General features: G+C 58.5%; 1 protein-coding gene across 1 annotated transcript; it reads left to right on the plus strand.

Annotated features, from left to right (window-relative positions):
- Positions 1-1,808: 1,808 nt before the first annotated feature.
- On the plus strand, positions 1,809-22,240 carry DBH (dopamine beta-hydroxylase; the record flags this gene model as incomplete). The annotated part of the gene is made up of 12 exons (XM_079706032.1): positions 1,809-2,126; positions 4,420-4,566; positions 5,860-6,117; positions 7,084-7,260; positions 7,888-7,990; positions 11,896-12,062; positions 15,244-15,387; positions 15,839-15,877; positions 16,418-16,477; positions 20,385-20,512; positions 20,983-21,142; positions 22,109-22,240. The coding sequence occupies 12 exons, from the start codon at positions 1,809-1,811 to the stop codon at positions 22,238-22,240; spliced, it is 1,833 nt and encodes a 610-aa protein (XP_079562158.1).
- Positions 22,241-22,686: the final 446 nt, after the last annotated feature.

Below are 22,686 nucleotides of genomic sequence, written 5' to 3' on the forward strand. Positions count from 1 at the left end.
CCCCTGGCCCGTGCCCGCCTGTCTTCTGTGCAAGGCAGCATTACCTAAAGGCTTCGGGATTGATCCTGTAGCCTGACACCCCTGGTGCCCCCCCAACCATGGGAACACCGTCCTGCCAGGCTCTACCTGAGTCCAGGACGGGGGGACTGTGGTGGCATCCTGCGCTGATTCATGTGTTCATCTGCTCATTGGCTGATTCACTCACTCAGCCCTTTATTTTGCTCCAGCTCTGTGCTGCCCTGGGGAACGGGCCCCAGCGGTGGGTGGGCGGGCAGTCCCTGCCCCGTGGAGAACAGCGATTGTGGTGTCAGCTCCATGAGTGACGTGCCCTGTAACACCTCCACCCTGTGTACAGTCAAGGGGGGGTATCCCGCAGCCTTTTGTAGCATCTTTCCTTCTTCGGCCCTGTTTGCAGGACAGCCGGGCCTCTGGGAAGCAGAGACCAGCACCCACCAGGACCAGGGGAGGGGAACTTGCTCCAGATTTCATACTCATGCAGAGACACAGTCATTCCTTCCTAAGGAACAGAGTTCAGAGCGAAAACAAAGCCTGCTGCTGCAAGCTCTGGGCTAGCCTTTGTCACTATTGGAGGATTTGTGGGTATTTGAAGATGATATTGGGATCTGAGGATATTGGTCAAGTTCTTGGCTTCTCCAGAGAGAAGAGGAATTGGAGGAGGAAGAAGGAAGGAAGGGAGTCAGATTCCTGGAAGGAGGAGTCCAAGTTCAGAGCAGAAGGCAATCAGGGACAACTTCCTGGAGGTGACAGCACAAGTCAAGTGCACTCTGCACAGAGAAGGACAGGAGTGAGCCGGGATGCAGAGAGACGGACACATGAGGCTCGCGGAGCTGTGAGTCCCAACGGGCCTGTGCAAAGGCTCTGTGCTGTCTGCGGGAGAAACCATGCAATTGGCTGGCTGCCCTGGGAGGGTTCAAATTCAGTCGGGGTCCACTCCAGGCTAAAGGACATTGTGGGTTTTGGAGCTTTGGAGACAGGGAAGCAGGCCTGTTACTCACACCCTTTTCTGCAAAGTCCGTTTGCCCCAAGAATTGTGCCCTGCCATCTACCCCTCGGCAAGGCATCCATCAAGAAGTCTGCTCCCTAGCAATGTGCCCTGCTGTCTGGGGCCCCCAAAAATCCACCTGCAATCTGCCCCCACCCCCAGCAGTACACCCACTCCTTCTGGAGCAGCTGTGGCACCAGCTGGAGCCTGTGGGGAAATCGAGAGAAGACAAAAGTGGGAACAGCAGGCCACGGAGAGAATGTTTAAACACAGGGACTATTTGGGGCTCGTCTTTTATTTTTAGTTTGAAATCGGTCCACCCTCCAGTATTATATCATAGAAGCAGCTCCCTGGGCCTGCAGCAGGGAGGTCTCATTACTCACTGGTCACCTTGGAAATAACCCCTCGGCGCCTCAGTCTGCCCATCCACGGGTGGAGCAGCATGGGCCCAATCCGTCAGCTCTGCGGGGACGGGCCCAGGCAGCCAGCCTGGTGGTCAGCCCAGTGCCTGGCTGGAGGCCGTCTGCAGGGAGGAGCCCCTTCCGGACACCTCTCAGAGACTATTCAGGGGGAGGGAAACCAGCCTGTCTGCTTCAATTCCTGCTGATGATGTCCATGTGTCATTAGTGCCAATTAGGAGAAGCAAGGGCAGCAAAGCGTTTGGCCTGGGGCCTGGCCTGGTGGGAGGGTCACTGGGACAATTGAATTCCCCACCAGACAAATGTGATTACCGGTGGAGCCCGGCCCCATCCCCTGTGGGGCCGAGACATAAATGGCCAGGTGGGGCGGCCAAGCTCACCCAGCCATGCAGGTCCCCAGCCCCAGCGTGCGCGAGGCAGCCTCCATGTACGGCACAGCAGTGGCCGTCTTCCTGGTCATCCTGGTGGCCGCACTGCAGGGCTCGGCACCCCCCAAGAGCCCCTTCCCCTACCGCATCCCCCTGGACCCTGAGGGGACCCTGGAGCTGTCGTGGAATGTCAGCTACGTTCAGGAGACCGTCCACTTCCAGCTCCTGGTGCGGGAGCTCAAGGCCGGCGTCCTGTTTGGGATGTCGGACCGTGGCGAGCTGGAGGACGCCGACCTGGTCGTGCTCTGGACCGACGGGGACAGTGCCTACTTTGGGGTGAGTCTTCCCTCCGCAGTGCTCCTGAACTTGCCTTTTCCTCTACACTCACCGTCCTTAACCTGGCAAAGGAAGTCTCCCTTCTGCCTCTCTGGTCACATTTATTCTGAGCATCCCTTGTGTCCCAAGCTTGGGCATCTCGGGGATGCTGATGTAAGGACAAAATGGGAAATAGATGACTTCTATGGTCCTTGACTGCACACCCCACATGACAGAGCTCCGCGTGCCCAAGGAGCACAGCCGCACACACACGAGGGACACACTCGCCACATAAACACACGTTCCCCACCGCCCCTGCCCTTGGGAGGGCGGCCCCCACGTACCCACCCGCACAAACAACGCCCAGAGGTCACTTGCGGCCAAGCACGGTGGCTGGCCTGCCTGCCCACTGCCAAGGACGCAGTGCTTGTACACGTGGGTGACCTGAGCAGGTGCAGACTCCCCGGCCCCCAACCCAGGCATGGAACGAACCATCCGTGGAGCTAAGCCAGGACGCTGAGGGCGTGCGCCTCACTCCACGCCTCAAATTCACACCCATTCTTGCCAGAAAGGGCGAAGGAGGTGGGGGGGAGTTTTCCCTTCAAAGGAGAGAGGTTTTGGGGGCCCTCGACAAGCTGAAGGGAGGCCCTCGGGGTTGGGGGAGCCTAGCCATCTTGCCCTGAGCCGCCACCCTACAATTCTTCCACCCTGACCTCTCTGGGGACCGAACCCAACTCTCTCATGGAAACAGATGCAGGAGGGTTAACATCGTTTTTAAGTCAGGAGGCACTTTATCTGTGAGCAGAGAGGCTCTTACTTCAATTAAGTGTGGGAATCCAGCAGGAGCACCGAGCCAGGGTCAGGATAGGGCCTCGCGTAGCTCATCTGCAGAGTGGGTACAGTAATCCCTCTCCACCGTCTTGGCATGTGTGGGTTCACACGAGCTGGTCTTTCTGGAACCCGGTGGTGCTCTGTCCGACCCCTGCCACAACTCTGCAGGCAGGAAGCGGCTCTGCCCACTTCCCAGGGGAGGGTGGGTGAGCCCGACCACCAGCCGGGCGGGGTGGGGCCTCCTGGGCCCCCGGGCTGTCCCACCTCTCCTACACCAGGATGCTCAGTGGCTACGGGTCACGGCCAAGAAAGAAATGGGCAGTGCGGTTCTGAGCCGGTCCCAGAGGAGCCGCCAAGCCCGGGAGCAGCTTCCCTGGCTGCCAAGAGAGCTGGGGTGACTTGGTCCTCAGCACAGGCAGGATTAATTTGCACAACAAATTCCTGTGCAAACAAATGTCAGACGTGTTTTCCTCCTTTGGCAATATGTTCAACAATTACACTCTAGATTTCCAGCCGAAGAAGGATCACAAGCTGACGTTCTGCTTCCGTTTAAAATGCGCCCTTCTGCAGTTCAGCAGTGTACCCCAGCACGAGCTTCACTGTGGTGCTTTTCTCTAGGGAAAATTTGGCCAAATCTTTTGCAGGTTTCTTTTTTGCTCAGGGAAATGAGGAAAACATGCTTTAGCCCTGAATGCAGGGTTTAAGACAATCCTAAGGCCAAGGACTGGTGGTCCCGTGTTGTTCCTGAACTGGAATAGCGGCCTGCTTGTCGGGGGCAGGGTTTCCCTCACAGCCTCCTTGCCAGGTGGACGGCTTTCCAGGCCCTGACCTGGAGCCCCAGGGTGGCCGAGCCTTAGAGCCGGGTGCCAGGGAAACAGCTAGGGGGAGGGGAGGGCAGGGTCTGGCCAGGACCACCACCCTCGGACATCCTGGGGAAATGCAGCGGGTCCGTTTCCTCCTGGGCCTCGGTTTACCCTCTCCGGGCAAGGCTAAGACTAGGGCAAGGTGGGCAAGATGCTGGGGGGGCAGCGTTTCAGGCGGGCTCACTCTCAGGGGTGTGCAAGTGCGGGGTGGGCCCCGCAAACCCTCTCCGAGGCTCCGTGGGCTGTTAGGGTCCCTCCCTCCACAGACCAAAGGCGATTCTTTGTCTAAGCCTCCACATTCCCAATCATGGCACCTTCTTCGTGATACAGGCTCCTGGGTCCCACCCAGAGGTCTGGGAACCTGCATGGCTAACCAGCCCCAGTGAGTCCTGGCTGGCGTTTGAGGCCGTGTGTCAAGGGCACAGACGAAGAGAGTGGGGTGGGAGGTCAACTCCACTGTCTCAGGCAAACACCGAGCGTGGGTGTGACGCCCACCCCGGGCAGAACCCCAGGAGCCCCAGGGCGAGGTGTTTCCAGGGGCTGCACCGCGGGCGGCCAACCCTGAACTCTGGCCCCACGGCTCGGCCCCCTGTGCTCCGAGCCCACCCTTGCCTCTACAGGACGCCTGGAGTGACCAGAACGGGCAGATCCATCTGGACGCCCAGCAGGATTACCAGCTGCTGCGGGCACAGAGCACCCGGGAAGGCCTGTCCCTGCTGTTCAAGAGGCCCTTTGGCACCTGTGACCCCAAGGATTACCTCATCGAGGTGGGTGGCAGCCCGCTTGCCCAGGAGACCGTGGGCTGCGTGGAGCCCTCTCGCATCCCAGGGCAGTATCCCTGGGCCAGCCGTGCACAGAGAGCGTGGATTCCAGAGGCAGCAGGGTGGGGACAAGGCAGGTTGGCAGAAACCAGCTCTGCCATCGGCGTCTGATCTGGCAAGCAAGCAGCTCTCGGTTGACACGTAGCTGACATGTTTCTAGATGTTGGTCTCGCCCCGAAGCTTTCAGACAGGGACCTGAGTGGTCTTCCTCCTGACTAGTTCTCTCTTCCTGGTCCAGCATCTTCAGTAGAATTCTGGAAAGAGCCCAGGAGGCTTGGTTTCCCAGACTGGCTCTGTGGCCAACGGGCTGTGAGGCTCAGGGCAGGTCCCCTCCTCCTCTGGGCCTCAGTTTACCTGTCTGTAAAAGGAGAAAAGGGAATTAGACGATCTGTAGGGCTCAACCTGCTCTGTCTAGGAATTCACGGCGGCAACAGATCTAAAAATCCTTAGGCTTCTCACGCTGCTCCAAGACCCTTAGGGAAAAACAAACCAGTTATCTCCTGAAGACAAAATCCTTTCCACTTTCCAATGCACCTTGACACCCAAAGTCTGTGTTATCTTTATGGCGTGTCAGTGACATGGGCTGGCCCAGTGCTACACGAGGAAACTGAGGCCAGACAGGGCAGGACTTGCCCAGGGACACGGCAGAGAGAGGACAGAGCTGGAGCCAGAAGAAGTGTCCTTCCAGAAGGAGGTCTGAGTCCTCACCTCCTGGCTCACCTTCCCCATGGACAAGGGCAAGCGCAGGCAGAGGACCCTCTCCCAGAACTTTGCATGGTGTCTGGTGCCAACGTGTGCTCAGCTCAGAGCCTCCAGCGTGGGTGTGGGGAAGCCTCCTGCCTGGAGCTCTGAGACACCTGTGCAGAGAACAGCCCTGTCCCCAGTGACCCTGGGGGTGGTGGAGGGAACACATGTCCCAGGTGAGCCAGCCGGCCTGGTTCACAGTGACCCAGCAATGGTTAGTTGAAAGGATGCTAAGCAAATGTAGATAGAAAGCATTTAGGAAGACAACATGTATTAATGGCTGGTGCAAACCGTGGGCTCTGGGGGTGCTCGGCCTTGGATTTAATCCCAGCCAGGTCCGCACAGAGCCTCAAAGCTCCCCTCCTTCAGGGAGGTGAGAACCGGGCATGTTACCAGCCAGGCAAGGGTGGGTAGGGACCTGGCGTCTCCCCGGTTACCAGAAGCCCAACTCTGGGGGTGTGAGTGGACGAGTGCCGGGCCCTGTCTCACCTGCAGGACGGCACCGTCCACTTGGTGTATGGGATCCTGGAGGAGCCGTTCCAGTCGCTGGAGGCCATCAACGTCTCCAGCCTGCAGACGGGGCTGCAGAGGGTGCAGCTGCTGAAGCCCAACATCTCCATCCCGGCCCTGCCCTCGGACATGCGCACCATGGAGATCCGCGCCCCAGACGTCCTGGTCCCCGGCCAGGAAACCACGTACTGGTGCTACATCACCGAGCTCCCGGATGGCTTCCCTCGGCACCACATCGTCATGGTTTGTGGGCCCAGTCCTCACCCCAGCTCCACCTCCCACCCGGGGCCTCAGAGGTGTCCTGTCCTGGGGAGCTGTCCATGGTCCTGCTTGGACCAGTGACCTCTGTGGTGTGGACCCCAGGCAGGGTCTGAACTTTCTGCAGCCACAAGTGTGCTCTGACCCCCCGTCACGCTGCTCACTCCCCGCCCTCCCGGGGCTGCTGTGCCCCAGCTTCCCAGCCTGGACCAAAGGCAACTGATGTCTTGATTTTTGCATCTTCCCCTGGGACTGGAGCGGCTGTCTAGCTATTTATCTGTCCGTCAGGACACCCTCCTCCTTCATGAAATAACAACTCAACTCAGAGCTCAACTGCTCTAAACACCTTCCTGCAGATATAACAGCAACGACGGTAGCTGTTGAATGTCCCCTCTTTGCCCGGCCCTGGGGAAAGAGGAGGCGGTTTACCACCTCCATCACCACCATACCACACACACAGTGCTGATATTATCACTCCTATTTCCATTCGAGGATGTGCAGCCCAGAGAGGTAGTGTGAGCTCCCAAAGTCACACAGCAGGAAGCGGTGGGCCTGACTCACAGCTGCACCTGCCCCCTAGGCTCAGCCTTGCCTTGGGCAGTCTCCGTGTGTCTGTGCAGCCACTGCCACGTTCACACGAGGGCCGCTGCCTTCCTGTCCCCCAACCCCCTTATCGGGAAATGACTCGCCTGGGTCCCCTTCCCTTTGCTCCTGAGCTCACCGTGAGCTTCTGGCAGATTCTGCCTGGTTCCAGGGTGGTGGCTCCACCCCAAAAACCCTGAGCCCCAGAAGCACCCCTGGAAATCTCCTGGCTCAACCCTCCCATTTTACAGAGGGGCAAGCAGAGGCCCACGGAAGAGAGCTGCTGGGCGAGAGCCCCACCGGTGGGGGTGAGCAGGTGGGTGGGCGGGGTCTGCTGTCCCGGGTTCAGTGGATGCTCCACTCCCACAGTACGAGCCCATCGTCACCAAGGGCAATGAGGCCCTGGTGCACCACATGGAGGTCTTCCAGTGCGCAGCCGAGTTCGAGAGCTTCCCCCACTTCAGCGGGCCCTGCGACTCCAAGATGAAGCCGGAGCGGCTCAACTACTGTCGCCACGTGCTGGCTGCCTGGGCCCTGGGCGCCAAGGTACGTGCCCTTCCCGGCATCTCCCCAGAGGGCCCCCACTTACGCATGAGAGCCTCCAAGAAGGGAGTGCTGGAGGGAGGCTGTGAGGCCCCCAGGGCAACCCAGGTCCCGAATAACCCCGTCTCCCCACCACCTGTACGTTGTTGGAATCCCGTGGCTCTTTTGAGCCACGAACGCCTTCTCCAGCCTCCGTTACTTTCCTGTAAAAACGCAAGAGCCCCACGACCTAACATTCCTCGTGGGCATCGCTCTCATTTCCCCGATCAAGTTCCGCTGGACTTGGAGGGGTCTGTGCACAGGGTGGTCCCGGGGCTGGCCTCCCTGGGCTGTGTCCAGGGTCTTCCAGCAGCTTCCTCCACCAGCTCAGAGGAGGGGCTTGGGCAGTGGGCTTGCCTGGGGGCACGAGCTCCCCCCACTCCCTGACCCTGAGTCTAATAGGAACATTGCACGGGCTGGTAATGAGCTGCCCGTCATGGGGAGAGTCCTAATCTGGCTGCCCCACCAACACCACTCACTGCAGCTCAGGCCCCAGCACATGGGTGGGTATGCCCTGACCGCCCCAGGACCCCTCTCTTGACACCCCAGTCTGTATGCCTGGCCTGACCCCGCCCTCCCTGCTCCCTGCAGGCCTTTTACTACCCAGAGGAAGCCGGCCTTGCTTTCGGGGGCCCTGGGTCCTCCAGATTTCTCCGCCTGGAAGTTCACTACCACAACCCGCTGATGATAAAAGGTAGGGAGCTCTGAGGCGTGCTTCCAGCATTACCGTCCTCCCCTCGGGAACCTGGGCGCGGCCATACCCAGTTAGGAAGATAGCCGGGCTGGCGGGGCTTGGCACCGCATCCCTCTCCCCCCAGGTCTAGTCTCCTTGTCACGTGGCCCACCGCGGCCCGCGGCCCTCTTGTGTCTCTTGTTCACTGAACGTCTCCGGGGCCTGCGGTGGGCTCCCCAGGCAGAGTCTCACCGGCTGGCTCATCCACACAGTGGGGGCCCAGCATCTTCACCCCTCCCCCTTCATAAACACCAGCTGCCATCAACACGACGCTGTCCCAGGTACCACCTGGGAAAGGCAGGTAGAGGTTTCTTGTGTGCCTATCTTGCAGAAGAGCAAATAAAGGCCAGTGGTAAAGGGACGTCTCCAGGGCCACAAAGCGAGTAGGAATTTAGAGCCAGGAGGTCTGGTGTTACCCGTCTCCGTGGCCTTGGTGGTGCAGCCGTGCTATGGCCGAGCCCACATTTGAACATGGCAAGCTTGGTCTGATTCTGAAGCTGTAAGGAATCACTTAGGTGTCGGGTCCTTCTGAATAAACACAGCTCACCCCTCCTCCCACACCCTTTCCTCATTGGCACCCGACAGAGCAGAAGGCTAGCATCAGGGTGTGCCAACCAACGGGGTCACAGGCAATGGAGGGAGGTCACAGGCTGGAGTGGTCCCATGTGCCGTCTCCCCTGAAAATCTAACTTCTGTGAGGCCGCTCAGACCAGGAGATGCCCCCCCATCCCTGACCTCCCCTCCCCAAAGGGGTGACTCTCCAGCACCCATGAGAGGTGGCTTTGCCGTCCCCAGAACAGGCTGGGCCAGGACAGGGCACCTGGCAGGATGGCAGGATGCCAGCCACTCCAGAGCCAACACGATCCCTGCCTAGATAGAACCCAGCCTCCAATGGTTTGACCATTGGGAGGCACGGCCCCAGGACTGTCCTCAGGACAAGGGGAGTGCCTGGCTCACTGGGGGGCATTTCTGGCTATGAACATCCCCCCTGCTTCTCAAAACCTGTCACAACAGAGCAAATGCATGCCTGGAGTGTGAATGTGTCGATGGGATTTTATTTCCATGTGTTCTGGTCAGGGTGGCAAACAGGTTCTGCTCACCGGGCTCCTCTGACTGACCCTCAGCTGCAGCCCCAGATCCCTGCTGGAAAGGTAGCTGAAGGCTGTACTGGGATGGATTAGCAATGTCTGCCCTGGGCGCTGGAGGGGTGGCTCTCGTTTGTTTTGTGCTGTTGAATTTATACTAGGCAAGCAGAAATCCACAAGACCCCCTCCTGTGAGATGCAGGATCATGTCTCATTCCCCAATTTACCACACCAGACCTTACGTCCAGAAAGGTGCAAAGGCTTTTTAGGAGGGAGACACGAGCAAAGTGCCAGAAAGTATGAAAGGAAGAGTCCACACAGCCTGGGTGGCATCATGGCGGCTGGTGACCTGGGCCTCGGGGGACCAGGAGCATTTTTACAGGGGAAGCTGACAGGTGCTTCATTCCAGATGGAGGGAGAGACTGTGCTGTTCACAGACACGGAGGTGGGAAAGGGAGACAGGCGGTCCAGCCCGGCTGCAATGTAGGGGCTGGGAAAGCGAGGTGGGGGCAGATAGCAGGGACTGCTGGATCATCCCGTGCCTGAAGGTGGAACAACCAGGGTCAGTCTTTAGGGTGATGATGCCAGTTGATACTGTATCAGAAACTGAAAACCTTTTCCTCTGTTTCACCAGCATCTTCTGCCATATATTGCCACATAGCCCTCTTCCTCTCACTCACTCTCTCTTTTTTTAAATGACATTTTTCGTTTGTGTAAGTGAGGGGCAGAAATAGTCTGAGAGATCAGACATCAGCTCCAGGCCAGGTCCCAGCCTGTGTCTCCCTAGCTGCGTGACCCTGGGTGGGTGACCCCTACCCCTGCCCGTGCTTGCTGACCTCCCTCAGCTGTCCTGAGGCTGGGAAAGCTCGTGCATGTAACGCTCCCAACTGGATGCGGGCACCGGGGTGTGCTCAACTAATAGCCGCTAGCAACTTCTTCCTGGCTGCATAACTAATACTTTCTGCCACCGCTGGAATTATCTACAGCGCACCCAGAGAGGAGCATAAGTCAGCTTGGGCCTTAGCATGATACGGGATTTATTGCTCATTTAAAACCTGAAAGCAAATGGATTTTTGAAAACTCCTTAAGCATCAGGGAAGTCTGTCTCTTCCTGATTATCTACTTGTATTTATGGATCTTTTGCCAAATATAAGGATGCTCCTGTCACTTTGCAAATCTGGAGATGGGTCTCTTTTCTATAAATATCAAAATTCAACAATTATTTCACTATTTAATCCCCATCTGAATTTTAACCAATTGCATCTCCCTTTTTATTATTATCCTCTGATGTAATCAGCCCAGAGATACAGAGGCGGAGTTTGGACATTGCAGGAGGAGAATGGGGCAGGGAGGGAGGGAGGCAGCGGCAAGACGGTGTGTTCTCAGCTCCACCTCAGGGCAGCTGAGCAGGGAGACAGCCCTGCCCCCACAGGTGCCCTGGGCTGGGGTCCCAGCTCGGCCACTTCCCAGCCCTGCGATCTTGAGCAGGGTCTTCAGCTCAGGTTCCGAGCCTCAGTTTCCCCGTCTATAATTGCGGGAGGATGATTCTTCAGTTACACGGGCTCTCCCGCCCAGCTCCCAGCTCTCCTGCCCACTCCGAGGGGATGGGCCACGTCCAGCCCCTAATCCTCCCCCAGGGGACCAGCCCCGAAACGCTCAGGGCCTTGCTGACCGACTCCTGGCAGGGAAAGGGATACTCGAGACCTGTGGGTGCCGGCATCCCCAGACCTCCATCCGTCAGCTTCGTATGACCACTGGGAGGCTGCCCAGGGAGCCGTGTATTCTCCAATTTGTCGACTACAAGAAGACCTGGCAGGTGTGGCTGGAACACGATGGGCAGAAGCACCAAATTCTTCTTTGGAAGTGGTCCTTGACTTCGAGCCCAGAGAGGGACAGCAACTTGCCTGAGAGCACACAGCACACTGTTGAGCTGATGGGACCCAGGACGGTATGTGAGCCGGGGGGCTGCACCCTTAGTGCTGACCCTGCTCCAGGGGTCCATGCTCCTGCTTAGGTTTCTCCTGCGATGTCCTCCCAGCATACGCAGCCCCTGGGTCAATGCTGCAGGACAGGAATCAAAGGAGGAAGGAGGATGGTCGCTGGGCCTGCGCGTCCAGAGCCTGTGCTCCGCAGCGGGAGAGGCCACAACAGTGAGAGGCCCGCGTACCGCCAAAAAAAAAAAAAAAAAAAAAAAAAAGAAAAGAAAAAAAGGAGGAAGGAGGGAGAGAGGCCACAAGAAGGATGTGCCTTAAACGCTTCTCGCTGGCTTCACGACACAGACTCACGCTCACCTGCCCGACGGGGCCGAGGCTCCTCTGTGAGGGTGGCCATGCCCTGCTCTCCGCCCAAACCTCACCGACAGGTCGTCCTGCTGGTCAGTTCCAGCTCAGAGCCCTTTGAACCAGCAGGAAGAACATCAAAGCCCTTCCCAAGCCCTCTGAGGTGTTGGCGAGCTTCCTAAACCCACTGCAGGCATCTCACCCGACCCGGTTCAACAGCACGGTTTTCGGTTTTCTTTCGTTGCCTTAATCAAGTCTTTCCAAAGCATTCACCTCGTTTTCACAGAAACAATGGCTCTTGCTTTGCATGTGGGAATGGCACAGGTGAATTGGTCCTTGTGGTAACCATGGCATCCGCCTGGGGTAAACAGGTGTGGGAACAAATGCAGGTGGGAGCAGGTGTGTGACTGGCGCCTCCTGGTTGAGGGTGGCTAGGGGCGTCCGTGTGCCAGGCGGGGGTCAGGGAGAGGGGCTCCACTCACCTCCGTCCCTCCTCCTCCCAGGCCGGCGCGACTCCTCGGGCATCCGCCTGTACTACACAGCCACGCTGCGGCGCTTCGATGCGGGCATCATGGAGCTGGGCCTGGTGTACACGCCCGTGATGGCCATCCCCCCGCAGGAGACGGCCTTCGTCCTCACCGGCTACTGCACGGACAAGTGCACCCAGCTGGTGAGTGGGCCGGACATGGGGCTGGGCCTGGCACCGCCCTGCTTCCCCGGCTGAGGCCCCGAGGGTGGGGGCCGAGGTCGGTGGCTTGTGGCTTTGCTTTCCCCACCCTGCAGCTCCACCAGCGCCAACCCCCCCACCTCCTCTGGATGCCGAGGGGCCTTCCCGCCGGCCGGTCTGCGTCTGCACCGTCCTCTCAGTAATAACTGGCTCACATTTAGTCCAAACCTGAGCCAGTGTTTAAAATACGTGTTCATCCTGTGAATGAGATAGACACACGTTCACCATGAGAAATGCAGGCAGTGCAGCTAACACCCCTTGGTCCCAGCAGCCTCTCCTCCTCCCCGAGATAGCCAGCTGCTGGATCTCTTGTGCCCCTCCGGACTTTTTCCCTACCTGTTTCTACAAGCCCTTACACGCGGCATGTTTAAAAACACACTGAATAGTGAACGTTTGTCCGTGACTTGCCCTTTAGCCGACGCACAGCACGGATTCAGCAGGGACTTCACTGGCGCTGGACCAGGTGAGGCCAGCAAAGTGCCTGGGGCGCAGGACACAGGGGAGCACTGGTCCCCAGGGCCACTGTGCGAGGGCAGGTGTGGCACAGGTAGTGCTTAGACTCGGGAGCAGATGGAGGGACCGAGCTTCGGGAGGAGCGGAAGTGACTCCCCCAATTCTGGGCCCTCGGCTCTCCCCGGCCTCCCCCAGTCCCGACCTGTGCTGAACTGTCCCCCCATCACCAGTATCCAGGCTGCTGTCAACTTTCCACTGACAGGAAGAAGCCCTCAGGGAAATTCTGTGCCCACGGGAAATGTCTGTCAGGTGTATTCTAGAGGTGGAATTGCCACGCACAGGGATGTGAGCTTTAATTTGAATAAATCTGGCAAAACGCCCCCCAGAAAGCGCATTCTGGGGCTTCTTCCCCCCACAGTACCAGAGGGTGCCTGGTGCCCCAGACTTACTGACCCACCATATTATCAATGCTTAAAATATTTTCTCAATCACTTGGGAGAAAAGCATCACTGTTGTTCAATTTGAATTTCCCCATTTGTAGAAGCTGAGGATGTTTGCACCTGTTTCTTGGCCATTTGCCCTTCCTTTCTGTGAATATCTGTTCATAACGTTGTCCAGTGTTTCTAGTGGGTTGTCTGTCTTACTATTGGTAGAAACCAATAGTAAAAGGAAACAAAAGTTCTTTTTATGTGGTGGGTGTTACGGCATGGTCTGTTGGGAATGCTGCACTCTTTCCCATGTGGTACCTTTGCTTTTCACGATGACCTGCAAGGTGAGTGTTAGCGTCCCCACTTCACAGATGAGGAGACTGAGGCTTGCCGGGGCCACAGTGCCTCCAGTTGCAGAGTGAGAAGTCAAACATGGGTCTCTGACTTCACACAGCAGCCTGCTTTGTGATGCAGTTTATATGCGGATTTGTCTTCCCAGTGAATTGATTCCCTGGGATTTGTTCTTCCTGGGAGCTCCCTGAGACTCCAAGTCTTAGGCAAGCAAAGGGCCCTCGAGCTGAAGAGCCAGAGCTGTCAGACTGCACTGGCCTCATCTGCATCCACGGTGGGTCAGCTCTTATCTGAGACCAGGGGTGACAAACCGTAACCACACCAGCATCTGACACTTTCCCATGTCCCCAGAGCGTGGTGACACCTTGCCGTGTGAAAGTCTCTGTGGCCTGAGCCTGGAGCTGGGGCTGCAGACTTACCGGCAAAGAGGGGCCCCAGGCCAAGTGACTGACCTTTGCCAGGGGTAGATGGGTCGTGTTGACCCGCTGACCTTGAGAATGCCTCTCACCAGCCTGGGAACGCAGACCTGCCTTCTCTCACCAGAGTCTCTAAATACTTTACAGCACAAAATAAAAATAACTCCGTTTTCTTGTCCCCCTTTAAATGGTACATTCTTTGTGAAAATCGCATTTCTGTGGACTCTCATGGAAGGGCCTCCGGCAGAGTGGGGGTCTCATCTCCGTTAGCAGACCTCCGAGGGGCGTAATTTCTGCAGTCGGAAGTCCGGCCTGGTCTAGGTATCCTCACCGAAGACAAGCCGAGAAGAAGTACAGTGTTTTGGACCATAGGCCCCAGGACAGCAATCCCCCTGCACCTGTTACACAGCCACGACTCTGGGCCAGTGGTCGGCCTCTGGGGACCAGACGGGAGAAACCCAGGGCCCCATTGGTCAGCAGGTGCTCCCAGGCCTGGCCCCAATTGTCACAAATGTGGCCACAAGGTTTCCCAGTCCTCAGATCATTGCGAGGGGGCCAGAAGGCATCCATAATGACGAGGGCAGGGGACGGTAGCTGGAGGAGAACAAGATAGAAGCACAAACGTGAAATCGGGTGACCTGCAGCAGTGCAGCAGCAGCCTGGGGTCACTCAGTGACGGGGCGAGGGCACCAGGACCTCCCTGAGCAGCCGATGGGGTGGACGGACACGGCGGTGTGTGGTCAGGGAGATGGCCGCGTCGAGGAGAAAAAGCTTGATGTGTGTAATTCATTTTAGGAAACGTTCTGTCTAAATCAAGTGAATGTTAACGCAGGGGAAACATCTGGAAAATTGCCGTCCGCCCTGGTGGTGATGTGAGGGCTGGCCTGTTTCCTCCGTGCTGCCCGCCTGCACCACGGCTGTAGTACCAGGTGACGGTGACAGCAGGGAACAGCTGCCTGGCTGTCATGCGGATGATGGGAGGTCATGCAGAGGGCAGCTGGGGACATGCTAGTGCTGGAGGCTGGCAGAGGCTGGACAGGACAGCCCAGCACTGCTGTCCCACGTCATCCGCCAGACGTGAGGACCCTAGAGTCTGTGGAATAAAGGCAGAATGAACCGACCAGCCTTCGGGGGCTCAAGAGGGGACCCAAAGGGAAGCCATCGGCAGCCGGACGAGCCTCGGGCTTCTCTCCAGTTGCAGAGCGCGGGTTTCGTTGCTCCACGGCATGTGGGATCTTAGTCCCCCAGCCAGAGATCGAACCTGCGTCCCCTGCCTTGGAAGGCGGATTCTGAACCACTGGACCACCAGGGACGTCCCTCTACTGAGTTTTCTGATGGGGGGTTTCAACGATCCGGGAGAAGGAAGGGTCTGGGTGATGCAAACGGTCCAGGGAAGTAAACTCACATGGCCGTTCCGTGGCCCTGGGGGTGCAGACAACCACGTGGCCAGGCCCTGACCCCCCACCATCCCTGCAGGCTCTGCCTCCTTCCGGAATCCACATCTTCGCCTCTCAACTCCACACGCACCTGACGGGCAGGAAGGTGGTCACGGTGCTGGCCCGGGACGGCCGCGAGAAGGAGGTTGTGAACAGGGACGACCACTACAGCCCTCACTTCCAGGTACGGACCGCCACCCCACACCCCTTCCCCGCCCCGCCCCGCCCTGCTGGCCCGTGCAGGGCATGGCTGTGGGCTGTCCGACCCTCCCTCTCCCAACGGCCATAGAAACGTCCCCATTCCGGGGCTCCCTCTCCTGGGCCTGGCCCAGACACCCGAGGAGCACACACAGCCAGCCGGTTCCTCTTGCGGATTTCATCTGGGGGAGGGACTCCGGTGGGGGATTCTGGTGTGTGGCCGACTGCGGGATCTGGGGGACCCTGGCAGCTTGATGGTAACATCCATCTTAGATGACCACCTTCTTGTCATCCGTTCCTGGCCAGAGGCCAAACTTAGCCAGTCCTGGCTTCCCACAGAGGGGTCGGGGGGCTGTGTCTGCAGTACTCTGAGGTCCCCCTCCCCCCTCTCTTCCCCTCCCCTTCCCCCCACCTTCCCCCCACGCTGCCCACCCCAGGAGATCCGCATGTTGAAGAAGGTCGTGTCCGTCCACCCGGTGAGTGCCCGGTTAGGGACGGGGGGCCAGGAGGGCCAGGAGTGCCGTCCCCAGAGGGGAGGGACAGGAAGCAATGGGGGAGGGCAGAGGCCATGGAAGGCCTTCCAGAGCCAGGTCCATGCAGGGCAGGGGCTGGGGCTGCCCCACCGTGAGACTCACCGGGGCTGCACGGAGGGGCCGCTGAGGGGCCGGGACCAGATGGCACTTGGGGTGACAAGCATCCTCCCACCTGATCAGCTGAGCACAGACCCGAGAGCTTTAGGGAGAGATGAGGGCATGGGGGTCACGGTGGGTCTACCCAGCCCCAGGCAACCACCGGCCGGCTCTGGCCCATGTAGGAAGGGGCCACAGAGGCTGACGAGTAATCACCCCCTGGGGACACTCAGAGAGTGACCCTCATGTGTGGGGACCCAGGGCCCACTGCTGGGTTCCTCAGTAGTGGATTGACTACCGCAGTCGGGCACCAGGTGGGACGGGCCCAGTGCACCTGATACCTGACGCGGGCAGGTGCTGATGGGCCTCTGTCGGCTTGGTTCTCAGGGAGACGTGCTCATCACTTCCTGCACATACAACACGGGAGACAGGAAGCTGGCCACCGTGGTAAGTCACCTGACTTCTTGCCACCTGCTGCAGAGCACGTGGACAAGTCTTATCTCCTCTAGACCAGGGGGCAGGGCTGCCCCTCCTTCATTCATTCAATCAACCAATGGCTCTCAGGGTGTGGTCCCTGGACCAGCAACATCAGCATCCCCTGGGACCTTGGTAAAAAAAACCGATGGTAAACTCATTGGTTCCTTCCCAGACCTATCGAGCTGGAGCTGGAATTTGGGTGGTGACACCGGTGACCCGTGGTTTAACAAGCTCTCTGGGTTATTTTGATGGCTGCACTAGGTAGAGCGCCACGGCAATAAATATCAGCACTAGAGCTGGTGCTGGGGAGCGGCCACAGGTGTGAGGTTGCTCCCTGTCCCCAAGGAGACAGGCCTGCCACCAGCGAAAAGCAGAGTTGGGATAAAACTAAAGACGCGGTGGAAGTGCTGGGAGCAGGGCCAAGAGAGGCGATTGTCAGACAGAGACCGAGGAGGGGGAGAGGCGGGGGGAGGGCCAGGCAGAGGGGAGGTGGGCGGGCAGGCAGAGGACAAAGGTCATTCTCACACCTTTGGTAACAAACCTGCAGCTGCTTTTCTAACGAACTGTTAATCAGCAAAAATAAAGGGGCTACAGAGACATTCATTGTTACGCTGTCCCCTTTTGGGCTTCATGCTAAGATAATCCTGTGTAAATGTACAGTTGATTCTGCTCCGGAGGGATAGGACAGGGGTTCATCTGGGCTGGACTGTGGGCAGCCCAGGAGGAGGATCTGTCCAGGGGGAGACTGTCCTCAAGGCTAGGTGTGCAGGCAGCGCCAACAGATAGGTGGTCACATGACGAATCGAACAGCTGGGGCACCTCTGAGAACAAAGGGCGACCCTGTTAACAATTATGCCGGGTCAACAGGCACAGACCAAGACCGCCCGAGCGCGCTGACCGCTTGCTGACAGAGTCTTTGCCTGTCTCGACAGTCAGCGTAGGTCCCAGGAATCATCCCGGGAATCACAAGGTTCCGAGTGGACCAGACCTGGTGTTGCATCCCAGCCTGCGCTGTCCCCTCCCCTACCCAGGAACTCTGGTCTGCACCCGGTACTGCTCTGTCTTTTCATTCAGCTGACATTTATGGAATGTCTACTCTCTGTCCCATTTAGTTTCCTTTAAAATAGCTTTATTGAGATATAATTCACACACTGTACAATTCACCCACTTCAAGTGTGCAATTCAATGACATTTAGAATATTCGCTACGTGCAACCGTCACCGCAGTCAATTTTAGAACATTTCCTGCCCCCAAAAGAAACCCCAAATCCTTCAGCCCCATACCCTCAGCCCCAAGCAATAACGGATCTACTTTCTGTCTCTGTGGATTTACCAATTCTGGACTTTCAGATCAACGGAATGATATAATCTGTGCCCTTTTGTGACGGGCTTTTTTCACTCAGCGTCATCTTTTCAAGGTTCATCCAAGCTGTAGTGTGAATCGGTGCCTCATTCCTCTTTCTGGCTGAATAAGACTCCATCGTGTGGATGGACCACAGTTGTTTGCCATTCACGCGTGGATGGACACTGGGGTGTTTCCACCTCTTATTTAGGGTTCACACCAGTTTCCAAGGTAGGAATCCTTGTCTCTGTTTTCATGGGTGAGAAACTGAGGCTCAGAGAGGGAAGATACTTGCTGAAAGTCACACACCTGACAACTAGGGCTGAACAGGCATTTAGCCCCGGGCTGTGTGCCTGCAAATTTCCTGCCACTGACCCCTCCCTCCATCTGGACTTAAGGTGACAACTGCTCTGGGTGGGGGGGGCCAGGAGAGCTTTGCAGGCACGCAGCCCTGCACTAAACCCCAGCACCTTCTTCTATTTTATTTTTATTTTTTTTTTTTTGCGGAACGCGGGCCTCTCACTGCTGTGACCTCTCCCGTTGCGGAGCACAGGCTCCGGACGCGCAGGCTCAGCGGCCATGGCTCACGGGCCCAGCCGCTCCGCGGCATGTGGGATCTTCCCGGACCCGGACACGAACCCGCGTTCCCCCCATTGGCAGGCGGACTCTCAACCACTGCGCCACCAGGGAAGCCCTCCAGCACCTTCTTTATGAGACTGCAAGGGGGGGCTCAGCACATAACAACAGCCGCTAACGTGGAGCGCCTCCTAACCCTAACCCTTCTCCACGCGGAGGACTTGCTATAATGACTCAGCCTGTCTGTGCGTAGGAACGCTTGAAGCTTGGCCAGGACCCTCTGAGGCAGCTGTCCCAGGAAACAGTGAGATGGAGCAACTGGGGGCACCCAGCTGGCAGGGAGCGGGGCTGGTCCAGGCGCCAACAGTGCACGTGCTGCCTCTCGGCGGGGAGTTTATGAGCTGAACCACGCCCCAGGCAGGACCGCAGCATCTCCTACTCTGTGGGCGAGGCCACTGGGGCTGAGGGTGGGAGATGTCAGGCACCTGCTTGGCATCCAGCCAGTGAACGGTGACGGGGAGCCCCCCAGGCCAATCCCTGCTCCCTGCCCCACCCGACCTCATCCAGGAGAAATGGTGTCACGTCTGGGGATGTTCTGGCCACAGTGCTCCTGACGGCCTCAGGCCACCGCCCCACGCCCTCCTCGGGGAGGTGGCCACGTCACCAGGCGGGATGACAGCGGAAGGCAGCAGGGCCTTCCCACACTCTGACAGCCCCGGGTCTGAAATGTGCCTTCCATCCCAGGGTGGAGACAAAGGGAGGGCTTCCTGAGCCGAGCCCGCAGAGGGTCGGGACTCTCTCTTTTGATGTCTGAGACAAGCAGTAGGAGGCACAGGAATCTGTGGAATTCCAGGAGGGAGGTTATCTCCCTGATCCGAGGCCAGGACAGGACGGGTGAGGAAAGGAAATGGGGGGTCAGAACCAGGGAACAATACAGGTGAAAACCCTCCCCAGAGGTGCCGCTCAGGAGCGGGGCAGCGGCTCCTGGGGAATTTCCTTTTTAAACAGTCATCCTTGAGCAGAGCTGCCCCGGCTCCTTGTCCATTGCTTGGCGTGAGCCCTCAGCTGGGCTTTTTACAGCGCTTTTGTTCTGCCATAAAGAAGCAGATGCCTTTCCTCCCTCAAACTTTCCCACCAGGCAAATAAAACCCCCCAGGCCCACTCCATGGTTCACAAAGTGCTGGGAGCCTGGGCAAAAGGCGAAGGTGGGCGGGGCCCTGCACCCAAACCTGCCCCTGCCCTGCCGGGGTCTGAGCCGCTGCCAGGCGGACCTCCGCGCCCTGCAGCCTGGCCCTTCTGCTGCCAGGTTCCTCCTCTTCCTGGGTCTGGGCTCCATGTCCAGCGGCTCTGAGATCAGGGACCTGGCCAGGGGCTTAAAGCTGGGGGCACTCTGCTCCCTCCCAGGAGGACAAAGCCACAGGCTTCCCTGGGTGGCTTGTGACGGCCTCTAGTCACCGGCTCCTCTTCTGGAGCCCCTGCTCCTCCCAGAGCTGAGGTCTGGAAATGACGGGTGGCCACGTGGTGTCTTCTGTGAGGGGAGGCCTCCCCTGCTGTCCCCAGTCCCCAGGCTCACACCGCAGACTGAGGGGACAGCTCCCCAGCCAAGGTTGGGAGCCTGCATCCACTCAGGCCTTGCCCTTTACCCTCCCTGGGACTCAGTTTCTGCATCCATAAAATGGGTACACTAATACCCCTCTCGGGTGCCTCTGTTGTAGTTTGATTCCTAACAACACTTACCACCAACTGAGACGAACGTACTGGCTGACGTGTTTGCTATTGGTCTCTCCTGCAAAGGCTGGGAATTCCAAGAGGGCAGGGACTTTGCTTGCTCAGAACATGGTCTGGCACCGCGTGATGAGGGAACGAATGAATGCATGAATGCAGTGAATATATGAGATGTTGAGCGGCAGCGTCCAGGAGTAAAGCGCCAGTGCTGACGGGCGTCATCTCCATCCTGCAGGGGGGCTTTGGGATCCTGGAGGAGATGTGTGTCAACTATGTGCACTACTACCCCCTGACACAGCTGGAGCTCTGCAAGAGTGCCGTGGACCCTGGCTTCCTGCAGAAGTATTTCCACCTTGTGAACAGGTGATGGCTCCAGGGGAGCACGTCTGCTGTGTCTTCCATCCCTGGTCATGGCAGGGGAACCCCAACCCAGAAACCCCCAGGCCCTGTTAGGCAGCTGGGCGAAAGTGAGGAATCCAGGAGCAGGGGGAGCACAAATGTGGCAACCATGTCTCCACTCTCCCTTGAGGTGTCTGTGGCAGGCATCACTAATCGATCCCCGCACTTGTTTCCTATTGAGTCTGGACTTGGCCTGAGAAGCCCCCTCCACCCAGCCCTGGAGCAGCCATTCCCAACTGATCCAAGCTGGCAGAAGAGATGAACCTATTAGCCATCGCCAGCAGGGAGTCAGGGCCAAGGCAGTATGTTAGGAGGCTGGTGGCCTGACGGCTACTCTGGGGACCCCACCCATCTACAGGGAGGCGTCACTTGCCCTGCTGGGCTCCCCTCCCCTCTGCCATACCCCACTCTGGGCTGTTTCTTCCCCCAACAAGGTTCAACAGCGAGGAAGTCTGCACCTGCCCTCAAGCCTCTGTCCCTGAGCAGTTTGCCTCTGTGCCCTGGAACTCCTTCAACCGCCAAGTGCTCAAGGCTCTGTACAGCTTTGCCCCCATCTCCATGCACTGCAACAAGTCCTCGGCTGTCCGCTTCCAGGTATGCCTGCCCTGTGTGTGTGTGTGTGTATCAGGGGCACGCCAGCCACCGGCCTTGGAAACACCGTCGCCCCTTCCCAACCCCCAGCGGCAAGTTCTGCGGCTGCCCACCCCTTTGTGCCCCAGGCCCCTCGGAGGACCCCGGCATGGGTGACAGGGCTCCACCCCAAGGAGCTGGCAAGACGCACTCACACAAAACAGTTGAGTAATCTGGTGGTGACAGACGGGCCCAGACAGACAGCTGACGGTCTGCAGAGGGAGAAACTGACAGCCACCCCAGAAGGGCGCTACCGGCTCTCTGATGCCGTGTCACATCACGGGACTCATCTTGGTGGTATGAGCAGGCCGCCAGCAAACTCCCCCAGAGCCTAAAAATAAAGTGCTTAGGGAGGGGCAGGTGAGAAACCAAACAGTCTGACACTGCAGGCTGGTTTCTCTCCTTATCTGAGACCCACTGGGATTCAAAGGCATCTCATTTATTCCCCGGGCCAGCCGCCTGTCTGAGGCCAGGGCTGCTGCTGAGTTAGGCGTGGAAGGCTCTGCAGCCTGCAAATCTGGAAGGCAGGTTTTCTGGAGGCATTTGGGAGCTGGATTAATCGCTAAATCAAACATTCCAAGCACCAAGGGCGGGGCTCATCATGGCGCGTCAGAGAGTCGTTTGGGGCAGACGTCTGATGCGGTTAAAATGTGCCCTTTGATGCAGCCTTGTCATGGGGCAGGGGGATCGCTAAAAAAATCAGCCTGTGCCCAGGGCTTCTGATTGCTTCTCTGAGTGAAGTGAGGGGTGGCCGAGGAGGCAGATGGGGGGCTAGGATGGCTTCCAGGTGAGGACCCCCAAGTAACAATGGGGGGTTGGTTTGGGACAAGGTGAGTTTAAGGGCAGGAGGTCATTGGGAAAAGTGCCTGGGGAGGTGGCCTCCGCTTCACCCCTCCAGCCTCAGTTTACCTCCTGGTCCCTTCCTTGCAGGGTGAGTGGAATCTGCAGCCCCTTCCCGAGATCATCTCCAAGCTGGAAGAGCCCACCCGCCACTGCCCAGCCAGCCGGGGTCAGAGCCCCGCCGGCCCCACCGTGGTCAACATCGGCGGGGGCAAAGGTTGAGCGGGTGTGGCCTCCTTGCTCCCCCCTCCACGCCATCCCTGTGGGCTCACGCCAGCTCTGCGCACCTCCTACTCTACGAAGACCCCCATGGAGCAGCTCTGTGTGCCCAGGATGAGGGGCTGGACCAAGCCACTGCCTGAGACTAGGGTCCATTCCAGCATTCTCCCCCGGGGGAGCCCCTGCATGGCTGAGAGGGTCCCGTGACAGCTCCCTGTTGACCCACCGAGGACTGGGTGGACCGAGACCCTTGCACACCCTTTTGACGCAGCGTAAGGATAACCTCCCTCGGAGGTCTAGAGTCCAGTGCCCCGAAAGCCCTGCCATCTCGCTGGGAGGGGCCAGCCTCCTGGGACATGAGCCATGCCTGGCCCCATCACCCAAGCTGGCCCCGCGTCCCCAGCCCCGGCTGACGGCGATCTGCGTGGGCACGTGACGGGTGAGAGCGC

The sequence above is a fragment of the Hyperoodon ampullatus genome (assembly GCF_949752795.1).
Source record: "Hyperoodon ampullatus genome assembly, chromosome: 6".
Taxonomy (NCBI): domain Eukaryota; kingdom Metazoa; phylum Chordata; class Mammalia; order Artiodactyla; family Ziphiidae; genus Hyperoodon; species Hyperoodon ampullatus.